This window comes from Aquarana catesbeiana, linkage group LG02 (assembly GCF_042186555.1).
Source record: "Aquarana catesbeiana isolate 2022-GZ linkage group LG02, ASM4218655v1, whole genome shotgun sequence".
In the NCBI taxonomy this organism is placed as follows: domain Eukaryota; kingdom Metazoa; phylum Chordata; class Amphibia; order Anura; family Ranidae; genus Aquarana; species Aquarana catesbeiana.
The window spans coordinates 326,691,969-326,714,466 of NC_133325.1; the positions used below are offsets into that span (position 1 = coordinate 326,691,969).

General features: G+C 37.8%; 1 protein-coding gene across 8 annotated transcripts in view; it reads right to left on the reverse strand.

Annotated features, from left to right (window-relative positions):
- The window catches only part of EDAR (ectodysplasin A receptor), a 182,205-nt gene that overhangs the window by 57,970 nt on the left and 101,737 nt on the right, over positions 1-22,498 (reverse strand). The window contains exons 1-6 of one of the 8 annotated variants that reach the window (XM_073614813.1): positions 18,127-18,256; positions 14,709-14,843; positions 10,005-10,078; positions 9,559-9,681; positions 8,755-8,936; positions 8,156-8,241 (exon numbers count right to left, since the gene is read on the reverse strand). In XM_073614813.1, coding sequence (XP_073470914.1) covers positions 8,156-8,241; positions 8,755-8,936; positions 9,559-9,681; positions 10,005-10,055 — 442 coding nt within the window. In that variant the 5' untranslated portion in view covers positions 10,056-10,078; positions 14,709-14,843; positions 18,127-18,256. Of the gene's footprint in view, positions 1-8,155; positions 8,242-8,754; positions 8,937-9,558; positions 9,682-10,004; positions 10,079-14,708; positions 14,844-17,546; positions 17,699-18,126; positions 18,273-19,464; positions 19,707-20,888; positions 20,999-22,498 lie in introns of those variants that run through there. The other 7 variants (XM_073614812.1, XM_073614814.1, XM_073614816.1 and 4 more) reach the window with 7 other exon arrangements.

Below are 22,498 nucleotides of genomic sequence, written 5' to 3' on the forward strand. Positions count from 1 at the left end.
ATAAATCCACATAAAGAATTCTGCAATTTAGTAAATACAGAGATAAGTCATATTTGCAATTGCTATTGTTGCTGGGTGTGCAATTTTAAGAGAATGAAACTGAGTGAGTATTTGCAATAGATAGGAACAACGGTTCCCCTCATTAGGGCTCAAAAGAATTAAAGCTGATATGTCAAGTGCAGTGCTTACTAGCTACTAGGGGACAAATTGTTAACATAAATGTGCATTATAGGGTTGTTTTACTAAAACTGGAAAGTGCAAAATCTGGTGCAACTCTGCATGGATACCAATCAGCTTCCAGGTTTTATTGTCAAAACTTAATTGAACAAGCTGAATTTAGAAGCTGATTTTCTACCATGCACAGCTGCACCAGATTCTGAGTGCTCCGGGTTTAGTAAATCAACCACACTATGTGCAAACAAATTAATACTATTGAAGTAGCTATGGTAACTATAGCGCATACTCATTTTTAGGTACATTTTTTTATATTGTACCGTCTGTTGACTGAGATCCAGGATGGTTTGTATAGTGTATGTGAAAAACAAGTAAAATATAAACTTGCACTATGTTCTCTGAAAGTCAGATTCCCTGTGTATAGCACCTGCTTGATTATTTTTGTTCGTTTATCCCATTCTTCTATTACTATAATAATTCAAAATATTACATATTATTTATATAATATGATTTTGGCCTTTATTGGGTCAGTTGATTTTGCAAATATTCACATAATATTTATTTATTCTCTTTGTGGCCTTTATTGGGACATTTGACGTTGTAATTATTCACATCTAATAAATGGTGTCTTCCAAGAAAATTGGCACTGTTGCTTGTGGAAAAACACTGCATATTTATTATTTATTGCTTACATATCAACATAGAGAAAAGACAGAACATGCTGATCATGAATAATTAGTTATTATGTGTTAGTAATATTAATGATATGAAATAGCACAAGATATTGTGGACAGTTGACAAGATATGGAATGTGACAAGGAAAATGGCATATAAAGACGGACAGACAAGACTGACGCTCTGACTCTCAGTCGCTCTCAACACACTTTACACGTTTGTGTGATCTTTTTTTCTTCTTGGAACCTGAGAAGAAAACAAAACACATGCAGTAAGGTAGTGTGGGAGTCAGTTAGGGAGAGGGTTATCTCACAAGGTGACTGCAGCACACACAAAGGATGTTTTCAGGCTCTTGGAGTATCTTTGGAGCCCATGAACCGATGGAAGAATGTGGGAGCACTCTGACCCTCCAAGCTGTAGCAGAAGGAACAAAGTACTTGCCGTTTATACTGGCAACACCAATACTGTACAACAAGACCACAACCATCTCTTGTTAGAAGTTTTGATTGATAGGTCATTTGATTTTTTTTTTTTAGTTTAAAATGCCACATTTGAAAGAGTTTTTAAAAAAGTAATTCAGAAAAAAAAAAACATCCCAGTGAAACTATAGATAGTGGTATTGTATGGAAATGATTGCAGTAGTAATGCTTCATGTTGGTTACTCAAGCCTAATGTCCAGATTCACTGCATTGTCATGGAATGTGTTGATCAGGTCATCTTATAGTGTGTTGTGACCAGTGCTCTTTAGTATCAATGATTTTTGGTAATAAAGATGGGGTTGACTCCTCACTTTTTATTATCTGTGATGGCTTTGGATGTTCTCATTGGTTTTAGTTTATGTCTTTTTGAAAAATGATTCTTCATTTTGCTCACACTCAGCCTGTTCTCATTGTGCATTCTGTATATGATCTGCTTTGAATCATTAAGTATTTTTTGGCGGAATGAAGTACATCTGTCCAATATTATACCGGACTAATCTTGGAAAGAACTCTGGCACTGTAATTTGATTGTTAAGTCATATGTCAGCGCTATAAATATTTTAAACACAATTACAGCTGGCCTATAAACATTTTGCTATCCAATATGCTATGAAATCCATAGCATTTGACCGTAGGCTCCATTCCAACTCCTCTTTATGTGACTGTAATAATTAATGTACTGTAAAACAGGATGATGCCCAGACACAACAGTACATAGTGACAAACCACACCCGAAAATATTAAGAAAGGCAGGACTATGGTTTAAGTATGACATCAGACTGTTACAGATGACTTCAGGGTTAAACTAAATAGTGCTTCCCTTCCTTTATTATGCTGACTAGTATTGCAAAACACAAACGGATGTAAAAGCTTGCAGTCAGTTACTGTTCTGAATCTATATGTGTTTACAAAATTAGAATTGGTGCATTTGTACTATTTGCCTGCCTCCCTAAAACTTAACCTAAAATACAACGAACCCCAAGGCCCATGATAACTTAATCCATCAAGTAAGCCTCAATGACAATTTACACCTATTCTGCTGCATACTTAACTTGTCCTGCATATGGAGCCTCTGTGTTAAAAAAAATAGTAAAAAAAGGGCTACTAGTATTCTTAAAATAACATAAATATGTGCAGACTAAGCTTATAATAACATATGTATGACTGTATGAATGTGTTTGCTTTCTTTTACCGGTCTGAGCTTTTTACAGACTTATATAGTATTTTGCTGTAGAGCATCAGACTGGGCATTGGAGAAATAAAAAAATGTCAGAATAGAATTATGTTTGCCATAATGATCATGTGCCTTCCATTTTTTTTGACCTGTTTACCAGGACATATAAAGACGAGAAATTCAGAGTTTCATGGCTGTAGGCTTGTTCTTGGTCAGTGACTCAGAATATACTGGAACCAGAGACAGCCAAAAAAAAATAAACATTTTTTAAAATCTCCTTTAAAAAACTATTAATTCTTTAAGAGCATCCCAACACAAAAATAGGTTTCTTCTTTGTTTGTCCACATTTAGGGGGTATGTTATGCAATCTGCTTAACACCAAGAATAACGACATATAAATCTGTCAGTACCTAGCAAAAAAAGCCAACTACTTATTACTTATTTTTAGCAATCACACATCACTTAAATCAATCAAGTGCACATATCAGCATTACCAAACAACTTTCTATTTTTTAATTACAAGAAACAATCTCTCTCAGCATGGAAATAAATGCTGCTCTGAGCTTCACTATGTCAGACTACATAGTCCTTGGCTACCAGGTAGATTGTAGATGTTTGGCACTATTAGAGACTACAGAAAGTCTATTGTTTTTGATCAGGCGAACTTTACAAGTCAGGAAAATGGTTCGGCAGGAAGAAAATAAGGGTTTTATATCATTAGCACATTTTGGTAAAAATATATACTGTACATTTAGCTGCTCTCTTCACATGTAACTGTATAGCTACATGACATAAAAGTGATTGTTATGGGACCCACATGTGTCCATTCAACAGAATCGGTAGTATGGGCTCTGTAATATTCCTCTGCTCTCAGTCACCCACCCTACTCCAGAGAATGCTTGTCAGGCCAAAAGAAAAAAAAATATATATATATACAGTAGCCATAACTTTATGACTACTCACAGGATAAGTGAAAAACATTGATTATCTCATTACAGTGGCATCTGAAAGTTGATGGGGTATATTAGGCAGCATGTACACATGTTGTCCTTGAAGTTGATGTGCTGAAATCAGAAAAAATGGGCATCACAGTTTTTTATGCAGACCGGTCAAGGTGCCCATCATGCTGACCCATGCCCACAGCCAAAAGTGCCTACAATGGACACATGAACATCAGAACTGGATCAAGGAGCAATGGAAAAAGGTAGCCTAGTCTGAGGAATCACGTTTTCATTTCCATCATGTAGATGACTGGGTGCATGTGCATTGCTTACCTGGGAAACAGATGGCACCAGGTTGCAGTAAGGGAAGAAGGCCAGCCAGCAGAGGCAGTGTGATGCTTTGGGCAATCTTCTACTGGGAAACCTTGGGTCCTGCCATTCATGTGGATGTTACTTTGACATGTACCACCTACATAAATATTGTTGCTGACCAAGCACACCCCTTCATGAAAATGGTATTCCTTGATGGCAGTGGCCACTTTTAGCAGGATAATGTACCCTGCCACAAGGCAAAAATTGTTCTAGAATGGTTTGAGGAACACAACTACAAATTCTATGTGTTGGCCTGGCCTCTACATTCTATAGGTCTCAATCCAATAGAGCATCTGTGGAAAGTGTTGGAAAAACAAGTCTGATCCATGGAGGCCCCACCTTACAACTTACAGGACTTAAAAGATCTGCTACTGATGGCTCGGTGCCAGAAACCATAGCATATCTTCAGAAGTCTAGTGACATCCATGCCTTGATGGGTCAGGGCTGTTTTGTTGGCAAAAAGGACTATTGTATATCAATTATACAATATATTTTGAGTTGAACCTATATATTTATCTGGTATCCAACTGCTATGTTTTTTTCCCCTAAATAAAAAAAAAGCTTATGATGCTAAGCTAAACCACTTGAATTTTTTTAAATATTTTTACGTCTTTTTCAAAGGAAAACTTGAAGTCTGGTGTAGATCTATGTAGAGGCATACTGGGGCTTGCATTAAGCTAGATAGTGTCCAGTCATGGATGCTAATTATTTGAAAAATTAGTAGAACAGGCCAACGTGTATGTCTGTTTTTCAAGCATTTGTAGAAGGAATAAAGATTATCATTGAAAAGGGAAGGAGACTTGTTCAACTCCATGAACTTCATGTTTCTGCTACTGTTTGCAATTGTGCCTATAAAACAGTTCGATCAGATATTTATAGAAGCCATATTATATTGTTAGTAAAACACGTTTTTTTTACTTCATTTACAAGTTTTACTTTTTTTAAATCACAAATTTTCTTACAGTAGAAAGACACAGATGGAGTGGCACTTAAAATTAAGCAACAGATATATCTGTTTTCATAGCATGATTTGCAGGATTCTGCATTCCCCTGCTATGTAGAACAGGTAACATTTGAAAGTAATTCTCAATGTGCAGGTATAGATGAACTATGATACAAATCAACCCCCTTTTGCTCCCTCACATGCTCTTTCTGTCTTGGGGTACAATAATTTTCATTTAAGAATTATAGTCTGCACACTTCACTTTCTACAGCAATTCTTCTGGTTTTCCTGTAACTATTCCTCTTTCTGAGATTGTACATCAACTTCCATAGACAAACCTGAGTTAGAATGCAGAATCTTGTCACGGTCAACTTGCAACATGATTAACTGGCACTAAATGTATACATTTTATGCTCCATAAAGCAGTACTAAACTCCCTGCATGTTTTTTCCCTCCCCTCTTACCTGTATCGCCAGGTTGTCTGCACAACAGATATTCACCCGCACAGAGAATCCAGCATTGTCCTGCTGTGATCTGCTGTTTGTATGACAGGTCCCACACAGCCATCTTGGACCTCTTCAGCTGGCTGCCGTTTCTAGGTTCAGACAGCCAGCTCTGGAATATGCATGGGCCTGCCCTTTGGCCCCCCCTGTGTCCATGGTCCTGCGGCCACCTGGGACATATGACGCGAGTATCCCAGGAGGCTGCAGGACCAGGGACAAGGGTTGGGGCCAGAACAAAAATAATTTAAAAAATAAAAAACAAAACAAAAAATCACCTTTGTAATTTTGGAGGGGGAAGAAGGTTTGAAAAGAAAAAAATTTAATTTTGGAGTTGTTATGCTTTACTATAATACTGAGTTAAAGTGATTGTAAAGCTACGATTTTTAAAAAATAAAAATAACAAACACGTCTATACTTACCTGCTCTGTGCAATAATTTTGCACAGAGCAGCCTTGATCCTCTTCTGCTTGGGTCCCCGCCAGCACACCTGGCTCCTAACCTACAGAAAGTGACTTTTCATGGGGGCACCCATGCGCGCTCGCTCCCGAGTTCTGCTGCTGCGTACATTGACACAGACAGCCCCGCCCCCCATTCCCGTGTCACAGTTTTTGACTGACAGCAGTGGCTCCTGCTGCTATCAATCTGTCCAATGAGGAAAGCGACAGCAGCTGGAGCCACTGTGCTCATGCACATTACTGGATCAGATTGGGCTCAAGTAAGAAAAAGGGGAGGGGTCTGGGGGATGCTGCAGCACAGAAGGTTTTCACCTTAATGCATAGAATGCATTAAGGTGAAAAACCTTAAGGCTTTGCTACCACTTTAAACCATGTGCTCATTTTGTGAGAGAAAAACAAATATATATAACACAATGCCCTGGTAGAAAGCATTTGAAGACAGTTGTAGGGTGACCACACTGAAGTGGAAACAGACAGACATTTACAGCACTACAGTATCAAGCCTTGTCTGTGGAAGCTTATATATTAATATAAAAAAGCATGTACTACCCTCATAATCCCAGTTATGGGATATGATTACTGTCAAAGATACTGATGTGGGTATTGTCCCACATCAACCTATTAAGTTTACTAATTACTTAAACGCTAATAACTCTCATGGAATATGTTTATGCCTATACACCACCAATAGCCCAGTGAAACACTGGGGTTGCATGCATATACACCACCGGTAGCGTAGTGAAACACCGTAGTTGCATGCAGAATATGTAATATGTAGGTTGCAGTGATTTCACTTGTTAATTCTATTAAAACAAATCAGATGGGGCTGTATGATCCATATGAAATCATACTGTATACAAGAAGCACCAACTTTCCACCACATTCCACAAGTCCCGCAATAATTGTAGAGCCGATGTAAGGAAATATACAAGTAATATACCACTTCAGTGAGATTACACATCTTTTGCTTTAGGGGATCTAGATAGACCTTTTATAACAAAAATGCAAAATGTGGAAAAACAAAAATGCAAAAACCATTATTCTTACCAGTCTTCTTTCTAGTCTTCAAAAAGAAACTATCATCAACTTAATCATCACATTAATGCTTTCGGATGCATAGCTTTAAAGCATATTTGAAGACTTTCAACTTCGCTCCAAGAAAAACACAACTGATATGTAGCATATGTTTTTCTGCTTATATTTAATTCCTTTGCTATATATTCTACAAACATATAATTGACTTAAATGTTAAAGGGAGCATGCCAGTATAGAAATAATGAGATTGTAATTTGCTGACTTTTTTTACTGGTACAAGTTTCAAGGCTTCACTACTTAAAGTGATTCTAAACTCTCCTTTTTCTCCTATAAAAATAACAAACATGTTATACTTACCTGTTCTGTGCAGTGGATTTGCACAAAGCAGCCCTGATCCTCCTCTTCTCGGGTCCCTCTTTGCTGCTCCTGGCCCCTCCCTCCTAGTGAGTGCCCCTAACAGCAAGCAGCTTGTTATGGGAGCACTCGAGCCGAGTCACAGCTCCCTGTGTTCATTCAGACACAGAGCCCTGACCCGGCCCCGCCCCTTCTCTACCCTGATTGGCTAGCTGGCTTTGATTGACAGCAGCGGGAGCCAATGGCACCGCTGCTGTGTCCCAGCCAATCAGGAAGGAGAATCTCGGATGACTGTGACAATCGTGGACATCACTTGACAAAGAGGGACCTCAGGTAAGTGTTAGACCCCTTTCACACTAAGGCGCTTTTCAGGCGATTTTGTGCTAAAAAAAGTGCCTGAAAAGCTCACGAAAACCTATTTCTATTAAGATCACACTGGGGCGGTGTGCTGGCGAGGAGATGAAAAAACTCCTACAAACAGCATCTTTGGAGCACTAAAAAAAGCTTCTCAAAAATGCCCCTCTCCATTGAAAGGAATGGGAAGCGCCTCAAAAGCACTTCAAAAGATCCTCAAAATGGTTCTTGCAGCAGTTTTTTAAGTCACGTGACCTTCAAAAAAAGCACACTGCTAATGCCTCAAGAGCACTTAAAAAGCTCTGCAAAAGCTTTTTCAACCGCCTCAGTGTGAAAGGTGTCTTAGGGGGGCTGCTGCACACAGAAGGCTTTTTATCTTAATGCACAGAATGCATTAAGATAAAAAACCTTCTCCCTTTACAACTCCTTTAATAGCTCAAAACAAGCATACTGCCAGCAAAGCTGGGACCCCTGAATTACCTATTTGTTAAACGGCAGTAACAATTAAAAGTGATGAAAAATAAATAAGGATCACAGCCTTGATGCTTTCACAGTAAGGCAAGACAGCAACAGAAGCTCCCACATTTTCGATCTTGCCAAATGTCCTTTAAATTACACTCTATATTCCTGCATTGGATATTGTAAAGAGTTATTATCAATCTGAATATTATCACAAGAAAATGGCAGTCTACTTACATTCCTTGACATTTGGAGGTGCCAGTGAGCAAGAGTGACAAACCATGCCATACATGCTTTTAGGACGGCTCTCCAGCATATAGTACCTTAGACAAGGAACAACATAAAGTAAATAAATATACTTTTTTTATACAGTTTTAATATTGGATATGTATAACAATCCAACCAATTTGTTGTCTACATCATAACTTGGTATATGTGTGGATTCAAAATGCATTGTACTTTAGATAGATAGGCTCTGAAATGTGTTGAAAAAATATTACTTATGTGTTTTACAATGTCATATTATTAGAGCTGGATCACACTCCATGTTTGCAAAAAAATAAAAATGGAAGGATCTGTAGTTTCCAAGAGAAAATATGGTTTACATTATCTTAACATGAGTCATTGCCTTCACTGAAAGTCTTATACTACTGTCATTTTGTAATGATTTATATGATTCAAGCTGTTATGATGAATGATATAAACTGGACCTACATTCCAGAAAGAGTGATTGGTGTTATTATAGTGTATTGGTCCCAGTCTGTGTTTTTACTGAACTACTTTGTATCAATTCACACTAGATGCAATGTTATGGCTTTTACCATACATCATCTTACCCTGGAAGGCAAGGACCGCATTCTGCATCATTCTTGGAATCTCCAGGAGTTAAAATAGTAGCCCGGAAAAATCCCTCGCAGTCCTTATGTCTTCTGCATATTTGGTAGCCACCTTTAGAATACTTGCCGGAAAGACAAGGCATGCAACCATAGTCCTCATCTTTGGTGCCATATCCACAGGACTAAAGTGAAAACACATCATTATTGTAGATAAATTACAGATCACATTACATCAAAGATATTATTAGTAGTTGATTGCTACTAACATTTTTAACAGTTTAAGTGCTAGAGAGTTATGCTAATTAAAACGGGCAAATCTAACCATCATTTAGTGTTTAAGGTTACAGCCTTTTGTCTTGATTAATTAATGATCTGTGCATATATGCTATTACTGGAGTAATTAATAAAACTGGGATATGACATAACACCCTGAGATTATCATCATGGTGGTCAGGCCGCAATCACAATAGTAATTAATGAATTAATTAAATAATTCATTAGAACAGATTAATTATTTTCAGCCATCAAAAGATCACTGCTTTTGTTCTTTAGCTCACTGCAAATGTTTTTGCAGTTTACCATAAAAAGGAGAGAAACTGCATGATTTTCTATCTTATCCTGCAGTAAAGATCAGCTGTAAAGAGACCACGGGTAATACTGGTGGCTAGTCTTTTGCTCTCTGCCTTCCTTTTTTGGGCACTGCTTCCAGAGTTCAGTTCCTTTTTAACATTTAGATGACTGCTATTATGTAAGCCCTCTCCATTGGCATTGTTAAGACCATTGGTACTTGTGCTATCTACTTACGTTGGATGGCTCTTCCCCTGGCTCACACTCTGGACAGCTATGGCACAAACCAGTTGTCTGATTATAATATTCATTTTCACCACAATTAGAGTACTCTGCTAGAGCTGAATACACCAAAGACACCTGCAAAAATAAGATCAAAGCATAAAACAGAATGTCACTATGATTCATTGATTTTTAACTGTATTCACAATTTAAAGTGTTTATTTATTGACAATAATATATAATTTATTCAATTTATACATTGTTGTATATATAACATTTTCAGCTAACTGGGACAAGACTGGTTGATATTATTGTATTATTGACAACTAGCCCTTTAATATACCTGAAAGGTAGATGTTGCCAGGGCAGACTCTTTAGGCTCTGCAGGGCTCTCTTTAGGGAGAGTTCCTGTCAGTGTTATATTAGCGTTACTAATACAAATAAAGAAAGAAAATACTCACCATTAAAAAGGGGAATATGTGGGTCCATTTACTATCACTTTGTTTGTTCATATTCTTCCTACTGTTTCTCCCACCTATAAAAGAAGGCACATTTGACTCTGATTAGTTTAATTTCTTTATAGTACATTTTACCCAACTAGATAATAAAAAAACATTTACATAAACTCATTCAGTGGCAGCCTCTGTAATATCAGTGACATGCATACTTGAAGAAGATCTCTGGCAAAACTATGATTTTGTTTTTTTTTTTACACAATAATTTGGCAGACTGCTTGTACATACTGTACATACAGTTTTGAATATCCACAGGCAATATTTTATGTTTGTAAGCTCTACTACTGTCTGACGCAATATGACCAGACTGGAACTGGAACAGAAGAAGTGGAAAGTAACATGGATTGTAAAACGAACCTTGTGGTATAGAATCTAAACAGTGGCAATTAGCAGACTTTTAATTCTTGGTTGTTTTTAAATCTACAGGCATCCACCATCATACCACCCAAAATGCTATATTTCAGTTTCTGTTAGATGTAGGAGAGCTCAATGATTTTTTGCACCTCACAAGGACCCAGTGGTTGAGTTCCCAGTTATGCACTTTTGCTGCAAAAATACAAGCAAGGCTCACTTTCCCTGTTGTACCTTTAATATATTTCATATTATAGAGAAGGTAATGTGGAGTAAAGTCAAGAGCTACGACAGGAAAATCAATGGAATCCCCAGTAGACAAATATAGACAATGAGTAACTGGCCTTACCAGACCACCTCATAGTGAAATACCATTTTTGGAAAGACCAGCCCTTTAAATTTAAACAAAGCTTGCAGGAAACAGGTACAATCTACCTAAACAGTCTGCAGTAGCTATGGTACTCTGTAAAGTGGCTGAAATTCAAAGAAGAATTTCAGTCTCATCTCACCTTTCTTACTGGGTTATCCTCCATAAACCTACTCACATACCCAGTAAATCCAGCATTGTTCTGCTGAGATCCACTGCTGCATACCAGGCCCCACACAGCAATATTCTCTTCTGATATCATCAGGAGCTGGCTGTATCTTCCTGTTTCTTACAGCCAGCCATCATATCTAATGATATGCGCTCCTTGGGTCCATCCTCCAGCACTGTCTGATGCCTCATTTTATGCCTCCTGTAATATGTGATATAGATATCCCAGGAGGCTGCTAGAGCAGGGTTACATCATTGTTGCCTAGGCAAGAATGAAGACATAGGACGGCTGGACTGGAAGAAAAAACAGGAAAATACAACCCTCCCCCACCCCAAAAAAAATGCTTTGTAGACTGTGAAAGGGGGTGGAATGCAGTAGTGAAAAATCACATTGTGCTGTGAAAGTTCATTTAAATGTAACAACATTTTAGCCACACACTCAATACAGAAGTTTCCAGTTATGGGTGCATATGCAGGGCATCTGCCTGGAGGTGTAAGCCCACGCATTTAGCAGATTATATATGAGGGAATAACAAGGACTAGACATCTTTTTAAAACCTGTACAATTGATCCTATTCCTTATAGAGGAGTTAGTCAGGGCTTACCTTACCAAAGACCTAAGATTGTAAAAAACTGACTGATCAGAAGTGGGTAGTTATCCTCTTAGGTAACACAGATGCTCCAAGGATGGGTGGGTACTCTGACTCTGGGTAAGGGTCACCCTGGGAATTCAGTAGCTTCAAACCTGAGGGCCTATCTCATGAATGGCCTAGCACAGCAAACCCAGGGGAATGTAAGTATAGCAGTAAAGCATCTTCAAGTACTAATGTATGATGCTTGTACAATAGTGGAAAATTCATTGTACAAACTCTGGAAATCTTTATCAGCAGATATGTTGTTTACCTCACACTGTTCACTTGTAAGTAGAAATGTCCAGGGACATTCTGAACCTTAGTTTGAGTCAATGTTTACTTTTTTTTCATTAAGTTTTTCTTTTAATACAAAAAGCAAACAAGTCCAAGCAGGGCTGAGTACTAACTAATCCTAAAATTAACACATGGGTCCAACCAACCCAACTCCCAATGCAAGTAGATTTTAGGAAAAAATGAGCATTTGTCTTGCATAAGCCTACAAGGTAACAAAAAAATATGACCTAGCACCTAAGGCCCCAACTTCATTTGATGAAATTCAAAGTCACACTCACCATACACAATGTTATGTAAATACAAAATCAATAGTAAAGCGTACAGCAATTCAGCAAAGATAGGTCTCTCTCAGAGGGATATCATAGGGATATATTTTTGCATTTAAATATCTACGTATCTGAGTGCCTCGGAATTCAAATCAGCTTACATGTAAGCTCCAGTTTTCCTTCAACTGACACCGAAATAATGACAGATTATTTCAAAATGTATAGTGTTTGCATCCTACTCTCCTTACAGCTATTGTGCTAGTTAAGACAAGTCTCAGAAGGGCAAATTGTTCTGTAAGTCAATTTGCTCTGAAAAAATGACCCTTGGCTCAACAAAGGGAGAGAAGAACCAGTTTAGTTCATCCTTTCTAATCTACAATTAATTTTCTATTTTCAAAACACAGCCTTGCTCTTATGAAAATGTAAAATGCACTTTTAGCACATACTGGAAAGTGTTTAGTTTGGCTGATGCCTGTACACTCCCATGGCAGTTTGGTTATTATGGCATATTTACAAAGATTTTACTTAATTAACACTCGCTTTTAACCCATTGACTGCAGAAACAAGAGAAGACAGTATTATATACTATTGTATATATAACAGTCAACTCTCAGAAAGAATTGAACAATGATATTAAAAAAAAAAATGAAAGTATACTTTTCAGTCTTGAGTGCAGTTGGTCCAATTTCCAAAAGCTTGAGTGATTACTACATTTGGACATTTAGGACCTGTACTGCATGTCAAGACTGTCTGAGGGGCAATGCACATTTGGACCCAGCTGTTGTATCAGCTTCAGTCTAGATACCACCCTAATTATTAGACTAAAACTGCCCTTAACAAAGATTCCAGTTACCTCCTGACTGCAAAACCCAAAGATCACTTTTTAGAAGAGTTCAGAAACGGCAGCCTCCATGCTTTGGTCATAACAGGCTTCATTTAACTTTGCAGCCATCTACCAAAATATCGGTTTTGTTTAGATTTACCATTTCATAAAATGAATTGTGGTAAATATACTCAGTGTTGCATTATTTAGCATCCAAAAAGAGTTATACTCAATGTTATGCTAATTTGGTGTTAAAGGGCATAAGGCATGCCAAGAAGCCATTCCCACTACTATTATTCCACCAGCATCAGCCTGAACTGTAGACAGAATACCAGAATGATTCATGCAATTAAGCGGTGTATGCCAGATTTTGACCATCTACATGTTTCAGCAGCAGTCTAAGTTTGCAAATCGAGGCACCTTTTTTCAACTTTGATGATCACGTGTCCATGGTAGCCTTATTCACCTGTTCTTAATGGACAGGAGTGGAACCCAACTTAGTCTTCTGCTGCTGCAGAAGTGCCTTCCTTCACACCACTTTCACAAGAAGTGGTTCCTTAAACAGCTGTAAAATTCTTGGCCAAGTCTGGCTATTGTTGATATGTTTTATTGTTTTCATCATTCTCTGTAAACCCTACAATGTTAGCAATTTATGATATTTTGCAAACACCAGTTATGGGACCAATAATCATTCTGTAGTCAAAGTTGCTTAGTGCTTTCGAATTCCCTTTTTTAATGTTTGGCTGAACAACAAACAAACCTCTTGACCATGTCTGCTTGACTCATGTGTTAAGGTGCAGCCACATTATTGGCTGTTTGCATTAACAGGTTACTTTACGTCTTCCAAACAAAAGGTAACTTCAGAAATTAAACAGCATGGTTTTATAGTGAATTAGGGGGTTGAATTAGGGGAGGCTCTTGTGAACATAGACATTTTAAAATGAAAAATGTTCTATCTGAAAAAAAAAAAATGTAGTATGGCATTTGTAGCAGGTATTCTGTGGAATTTTACATACCTTGGAATGCTGAGTTTTTTTAACAGAGACTTCAGCAAGGTAGCCGAATGACAGGGTGTGTTTTTATACAGGGAACATTATAGGGTTTGCTTCTAAACACAGACGATCTGTATGAGTGTTATTCTATATCGTATGCACGCAGTAATAAAAAGCAGTGACTATAAGCTTACAGAAAGAATAGAAGTTACTCTTAAAGTATAACTAAACCAAATAACTAAAACCCAATATAAGATTTAACATGTTAATATAATTTCAAATGTGTGTTTCGGTATTTTTACATTTGCAGCTTTCATTAATATGATACCTGGGGATGAATCTAAATTCTCAGGCACTTCCTGTTATGGGGTGACAACTGAATCCCAGTTATGCTCCTGTGTTGTCACTCTGTCAGACATGCTCCTGATAGAGACTATAAGCAGCTGTGCCAACACAAATTGCACAGGCATGGTCTATTGTTTTGACCATCAGGGAGCATGCCATCAGCTACGATTTGCAGCCATCACTACATAAGATCCTAGAGAAAATCATCAGCACTGCATAAAAGACATAAAAAAAGGTATAAGCAGTATAAAAAAAAAAAAAAAAGGGCAATAGTATAAAAAAAAAAAAAATGGGCAATTGTTTACACAGTGCTTTAGCAAACTAAACCCATTTTGGGTTATTTATAGTGTAACTACAGAGTCAAAACTGATAGAAGACATACAGTACCTGAAGAAGGAAGAGATATACTTACTTTTCTGGTGGCCCGTGTTTTAAAACACCACTGCTTCCCTTCACTCTGGCTGCTGCATGTATTATACTCTTCCAGGTGTGTACAATACCTATTCCATGCTGCGCACTGTGGTTCTTCTTGCCAAACTGTTCATCTCTGCAAGGACATATGAAGTGACAGGAGGAACCACAGCATGAGGTGGGGATCAGGTAATTTACACCCACAGAAGTATTAAATACCTGCGGCAGCCAGTAATTAGCAAAACAGAGGCGGGTAAACACACAGACCTTTGAAAGCTATGTATATTGCCTTTCTCTAGGTATGTTTTTTTTCATCTTGTTAGGTACTGTTTTGACCCACCCACCTCCTCCCCTTCACACACACACACAAAGACTGCCATATATTGGATGTGTATATACTTACCGTCTTCTGCCTCTGGCCTGTGCTTAGAAAATTGTAGGGTTGTTTTTTTTCAATGCAAATAGCAGGAAGTTTCAAAGCCTCCATTTTTCCACCACAATTAGTTCCTTCATTGGTAAATTCAGTAGGCCTAACACATAAGGGAAGTAATTTGCTATATAGATGCACATTTTGATACAAATCATAAGGGGAACAACCCAGTGAATGTTACTTGCTGTAAATGAATCGCCCATGTATTTTATGCATTATCACCCTGGATAAACTTGATGTTTAAAACATCTGTTAGACAATCTTAAAGGGGGATTTACTAAAACTGGATCAATCAGATTCTGATGCAGCTGTGCATGGTAGCCAATCAGCTACTAACTTCAGCCTGTTCAATTAAGCTTTGACAATTAAACCTGGAGGCTGATTGGTTTCTATGCAGAGCAGTACCCGATTTTGTTCTCTCCAGTTTTAGTAAATCAACCCCATATGTCTCGTGGAGGACCAGGTATCCATTAATTCATCTGCTTATCCTAATTGGGGTTGGAAACATGCTGAGCAATCTAGCCCAAACATGCTTGCCAGCTGGAGTCCTGCTATTCCTGATACATTTCAAGGAGTTTCCATGGTCTCTGCTGAGCTGGATATACCTGAAACATTACCAATTGCTTTTTTGATCTTTCAGTCACCAGCCATGGATTATCAAAATGTGTGATATAGTTTAGCAGATTGTTTACCAAGCATAACTCAAAATGATCCTAAAATAATGTATATAAGGAATAGAAAGAGTGAAGCAAAATAGTTATAAAAGTCTGCTTAGGACAAATGAATGTGTATTTGTCAATGACCAGCATGGTACCAAGATCACCAAGATCACTCACATTTTAACTGTTGAGGAAGAATAAACAGAGCCCTATTCATATGCACCCACCCTTGTGCCTTGGGTTACATTCTCATCTTGAGATTTCATAGAAATGTCAAGAATAACAGAGATCAGAGGAAATACATTGAAAGTAAATTGACTTGGCAAAGGAGTGGCATTGGGAATATTTACTTCAACTGCTCCGAATAATACTTGCTGTCACCTGAGGTAATTCTTCAATAAATAATATCACAATGCGCTACTGAAACTTGATACTCATGATGTCTGCAGGATTTATTCTTATATAAATAATATGATCTGGAAGCAGGACATTTCATAATTCATGCATGCATATTAAAGTGCAAGAAATTGTAAGCAGCTCTTCACATTTCTAATATTCAGGGCAGAGAAGTTACCACACATATAAACAGTATTTATTATCCTGTTTAATTATTGACAAATGATTTCCTAGCTTTTTGATATATCCAATGTGCCCAGAGAAATGTCTACATTATGCTAACTGCTATGAAGTTGTTATAGACATAACTGAATAGAGTTGTCTACAGCAACGTAAGGGATTTCTGCATAGTCACCTCAACTTGTGTGTCTACAATTCTTCGATATCAATGTGTATTACTTTCCACTGGGCACAGGAGCCTGAAAAGCATATATTTTAACATACTCGTACTCATAGTTATTTTATATGTTCAAACTCTGGAACACAGAGCAATGATAAAGACAAATTTTCATGATCAAATTGTCAGGTATGCTTTATTATCCAACTAAAATTCTTCACATTCTGACACTTTTAGAAAACAAACACTAAAACATTTAGAAAGGAAAGACTGAGTACATTGTACCCTAACATACCATAAATTACATATTATTATTCAGGATTTATATAGTGCAGTTTACAAATGTGTCTCATGATGTCCTTAGCAGTAATAAAAACACTGTATATCTCTAACAGCTACAGTGTTGTGTATGCATAGTATACATTATGTATATAAGATAGACTGCTCTACCATTATTAATGTAAATCATGCTGTGTACACATACTGTGTACGGTGTAAGTAAAGAAGCAGACAAGTGTCTGATTTGCAGAATAATTGCTTCCGGCAGTAACAAGATAGATTATGATTCTACCTCTGATACGAGAACAGAATTCTACTTGCCAGATCATTTTTCTGTGGCGTCTTCTTTCTTACACTATGCTGGCAGTTATACACATGTAGTATTACCATACTTTACATTTCTATAATATTTTAATAGGATTCTATACAAAATATTATCCTTAGGTTCTAAACTCCAAATACCTTTAACTACATATTGTGCAATAAGGCATAGAACAGAATGCAAAATTACAGTAACCCCAAATAACCAATCAACTCTGATCTAAAGTAATAAGAGAAGGCACTTGCTTTGTTGCTAAGGGTTTTGGCTGTTTATGCATCAAAATTTTCCTTTACTCCTATGAAAATGTTTCTGTATTTTGCATGTAAATAGGTAAAGTTGCTAATTCTTTATATATGACATGCATACACAATATATGCTGTTATTAAATAAAATACTGTACAGTTGATAATACTCACACAAGCACTTTAAAGAAAGAAGGCAGAGTTCCAGGGTAGTCGCCAATGTAGGCATTTATCTAGGCAAGGCAATTGTTTTTTGGGGTTTGAACATAAACTTTTTTTCCCTTTTATCCTCTCAGCTTACTGGTGAGGTGAGGGATCTGGCAGCCCTGCCTCTTTTCCACCCACATAAACAGTTAGCAATGAAATACACAAAGGTCTTTGAGAAACTGTTACTTAACTAGAACCTGCAATTAATCTAGTGTTTAGGAAACCATATGTCCTTAATGTCTTACACTGTTGGTAACCATTGCCCCAGGGTGAGAAGCTGGCATGGTGGCAAAATCATTGCTACCTGCAGAGGTTTAATGCACGGACTGTAAAGCCTAATGGATATACAGTATTATATCTTTTTCCTTCAGTATAAGCCAAAAATTACAATGTGATGGCTTAGTCTCTACCAAGACATTAGATTGTTTAAACACGAAGTGTAAATATAAAGTGCAATCTTAGCAATAGACGAAGCATTGGTCAAGAAAGGAGCTGTCATCATTATAAGCAAATCAATAAATTAGTAAACACCAGTTTAAGTACTCACACTGAACTGTATCGTGGGACAGCATCCAAATGCTAGATGTTGTGATGAGAGAAATACGGAGGTGAATAACATCCTTAGCTCATTATTAGAGTGAACACAGAAAACGTGCATGAAACTCTCCACTTATAGCCAGACTCAAATTGTCATAACTTAAATATACTTGTACTTCCAGCCAATCCATTCCTAGCACCACAGAAAAGCCAAACGGTCATAAGGAGTTCAGCGAGCCCTTCACATAGGTCATACATGACAACAAGAGAAAACATTTCACTAAGAAAAGCTAATTATTAAAGATGGGAGCAGTACTGATTTAAGAGCAACAGTTGGTGGGAAGCTAACACAATTTTAGTGATATAGCACAATAGAAGATACACTTCTGCATTTTGGGCTGTTGCAGTATAAAACAACTGTCAATATATGGGCACAAAAAAGAAGAGTCCTGTATGATCAAAATAATACAGCTAGTCTGTATTCAGGGGTGTTTTATAATAATACTCTATATCAGTGGTTTCAACCTTAGTGCGACAAGGGCCCAGTAAATTCTTCCAAAACCTTCAATGCCCCAACAGTGAAAGAAACTTTATACCGATACAATAAATGGGGAATACAAAACATGTATTTAAAATAAATTAAAAGGGACCAATCAGTTGAAGATGAGTTACTGTAATTTGAACACACACAATGACAAAAAGTATTTAAGTCTATTTGAAGCTTTCTTTTTTCTCAGTCCCACTCATTGTCTGTCTCACTCTCTCACATTCTTTCTCTTCCCTGTCCTTCTCATTCTTTCTTTGCTTCTCTCATTTTATTTCTCTCTGTTTCTCTGATTCTCCATTTCTTAATCTCTCTTTTGCTTTCGTTATCTCCCTCTCTGCTTTTCTCTCACTCTCATCCTTATTTTATCACACTGAATTTTTTTGCCTTTCTCTCATTCTCTCTCTCTTCTCTTTATCTATACCTTATTTCCTTTTCCCTTGTGTCTTTTTGTCTGTTTTTTTCTCCCTTCTTCCCTGCTGTGGCCATTCACACTCAGCATTTAGTGTGTGCAGGGTCACCATTGGAAATCATGGGGCCCTGTAGAGCCTACCTGACTCCCCTACTCAATTTGCAGGCCTGTTAGAGACACCAGTAGTGAAGTCCACCTAAAATGACAATGACCAACCATGTGTGATCAAGATATCAAGAAGTTTGATAGTGCACCAGATTGACCATAATTTCATATAAGTCACACTCTCAAGGATGAATGCATCTGGAAAGCAGAGGTGGGATAAAATATAGGCTGCTTGGCTGGTCCTCTTCTCAACGACTTTACAACGTACACATTCCAGAATCACCTACCTGGCCGCAGGGGGTGTTATTGGAGAAGGCTAGAAGAGCATCTTCTGGGAACCTATGGCTCACCATCCTAATGGGATAAAGTGCTGTGCAGGAGTGGAGAAATGGATGGGAATGTGCAGTTGGTGCAGTCAATCTGTGCAGCTGGGGTCATAAAGCTAAGTGCTGCCTGGCATGCTCTCTCCTCTACCAGTGCTTGACTGCTGAACGTTGGAGTGAGGGCCACAGGAGCACAGCCTGAACTAGATGCATGAGGACTAGAGAGGAGAAGCAAGGGAGGGGCAAGTTGGGGACAGAGAGGAGGACTGTGTGATTATAAGATGCGGACACACAGCTGGCATGATTACACGAATACAGGACCTGACAATTCCCAGGGCACACTCAAATTAAATCTTAAATTAATAACACTTCTGTGGTCCCTCAATTCACTAAGTGTAATATGCAATCACAATATATAACTGATCAGACGCCCTGGAACTGCAGCCAGTCAGGATAATATGATACTGTCATGTGACAGTTTCAGACCTTTGCTGATTTGCTGCAGGTTCAAAGTGTCTGGTTAATGGTTGTGTTTACACAGTGAACTGTGAGACTGTGGCTGTTTCTTTAATTTAAGCAGTCATTTTTTTTCACAGCAAGTGTTGAGTGTTCCGCCAATGTGAACCTAAGCAGGATGGAGCCCACAGCCCATTGGATGAGAACCACTGCTCTATGAAGACAAAAAAAGAATAGACCTTTATGACCATAAATATTGTCAATAACAGAGCTCTGGAAATTGAAAAGTTAATGTATATATAAAACCAAAATGTTTTTTGTTGTTAGAAAATTAGGTATACTTACCTAATCTATGGGTGCTCCAGTGCAATCACATGATCTCCCCAGTGGGAAGAGGAAAGAGCAGTAACAAAGGCTGCAGTGCCTGGGTGGTGATGTGACCACAGGCTTACTATGGAGTGTGATGGATGCCGTGTCAGACCCAGGGCACCTGCATCAACTTATGGCAAATGACTGGTCACACTCACACCATGCTGTTACTGATACATGACAATGGCACTCTCCGTCTCACCCTGCACAAAGATTTTCCAGCTTGCAGAAACACAATCTAAGTGCTAGCAGTCTGAGAGTGACTGTCACTGGGTTTCTATTTACCACACTGCCACCAGGTAGAGTTCGGCCAATCACCCATTCACAATATTAGCGATAACACTTGTGACTTAAAATAAACATCTGTAACACACATTGTCATTATAGACAGGTATATTATAGTTCTGTGGTAGAGACAAATTATCATTTTTCAAAAGATTGCTTGAAGAACAGAAAAAGTAAAATGGTGCAAATAAAATATTTACATAAACAGGGTTTTACAAAGAAAACAAGGCAATAATGCAACAGAAAACAAAAAGGGTTTAAGAATCAAAAATACTTAACAAAATCTTGATTTAGTAAAGTCCAATCAATCAGCAAGACAGATCATGAACCTTCATATGCCTTGGCTGATGTTCTTTGTTTTGATGTTGAAAGAGAACTGTAGACTGAGGAGAGTGTTGGCAGAAATGGCCTGACCAATCAAGAGGGCTGAGGCGTGGCTGATGGGATGTTACTGTGTTTATGACCATGTAGCTGCCCTCCCACAGATACAGTTTTCTATAGGTATTATTCTCTTTAAATACCTATAGGTTACAGTCTGGCACCTTGTATTTTATTGTCCAATGTTAAATGACCTTTTAAGTGAATCAAAACATGATGGGTATCGGATGCTATTTCGAAAAGGTGAAGGGCCTTATCCGCTTCCAATCCCTCCTAGGATAGTAGTGTTTGGGCTTCAAATATTGTTAATTAACTTATATGGGTAAATATGTCCTTATGCTGGATGTATCATTATCAGCTCAGGAATTATGAAATACACTGAAGTTTTTGATTCTACAAGAAAGGACATAGAGGAATGTGTTTTTGATGCTAGAAGAAAAGGCAGACACGAATGTGTATTTGCTGACTACTCCAGCTGAGCTATTTACAATGTGAGATTAATGAAAAGGATATCTGCTTTTTTTGCTAATTACTTAAACTTAGACTGAATGTTTATAAGGCAATAGAATGAAAGTGAAATATGTATTGGCTTGATAGAGTGGAGATGGTTTGGTGTGCTCTCAATGGACTGATAAGAATGTTCTGGAATGCAGTTAAAAGTCTGTTAATTGTATAAAATGAAGCCTTTTTGGGGTCTGCTCAATCCACATTAATATCACATGGGGCATCCGCTGTTCGCTGTCCCTCCTCTCCCCTGAAGCTGGTGATGGGAGCCGTTAATGTGACCGGACTGGAGGGCCCTTAGATTAAGTAAGTATACACATCTTTCCTTTTACAGGGCTTAAAATGGGGTGTGGGGGCAGGTTTAAGCTTAGATTTAGACCCGACTTCTACTTTAAGTTTTTATTGCTGTTTGTGTCTCCACTGGGGAGATTCGCCCTTTGTATTTATCCTTGCAACCATTGATAATTTCATGCTGTGTTGACTTTTTAAGTGTAAATCAAGCAAATTACTTTGTTATAGGTATTATCTGTGTTTCCATATCATGTTTATACTGTTTAAATATTCACTGTGTTAGTTTTCAATAGGAGTTCTGTAATTTCTCAGGTTGTCAGCAAAAAAAAAATGTGCTCCGCCAGTAAATTTTCCAAGTTTTGTCAGTAAAAAATGCTGTAGGAGGTTGGCAACCCTGCCCCCCCCCCATTTTGAAAGGTATGCAGCCTGGTACGGTACAGAAAGGGTTGTACACTCGAAGTCCGACCTTACCTGGTCACCCAAAAAGCATGCAATTATTGGAACCCCACATCATTTGTTTTCCTTTTTTTATTATTACATTCAAACTGCAATTCATCAGATTGGGGGGCTGTTATATGTAAAGCAAGCTAATTGTAAAAGAAAAATTCAATTCCACAATCAAATATGTGCTGCTAGTATATGCTATCACTGAGACTTTTTTGGGGATTGGTACATATCCCTCATAGCAATACTAAGCTCCCTATGAACTTTTTTG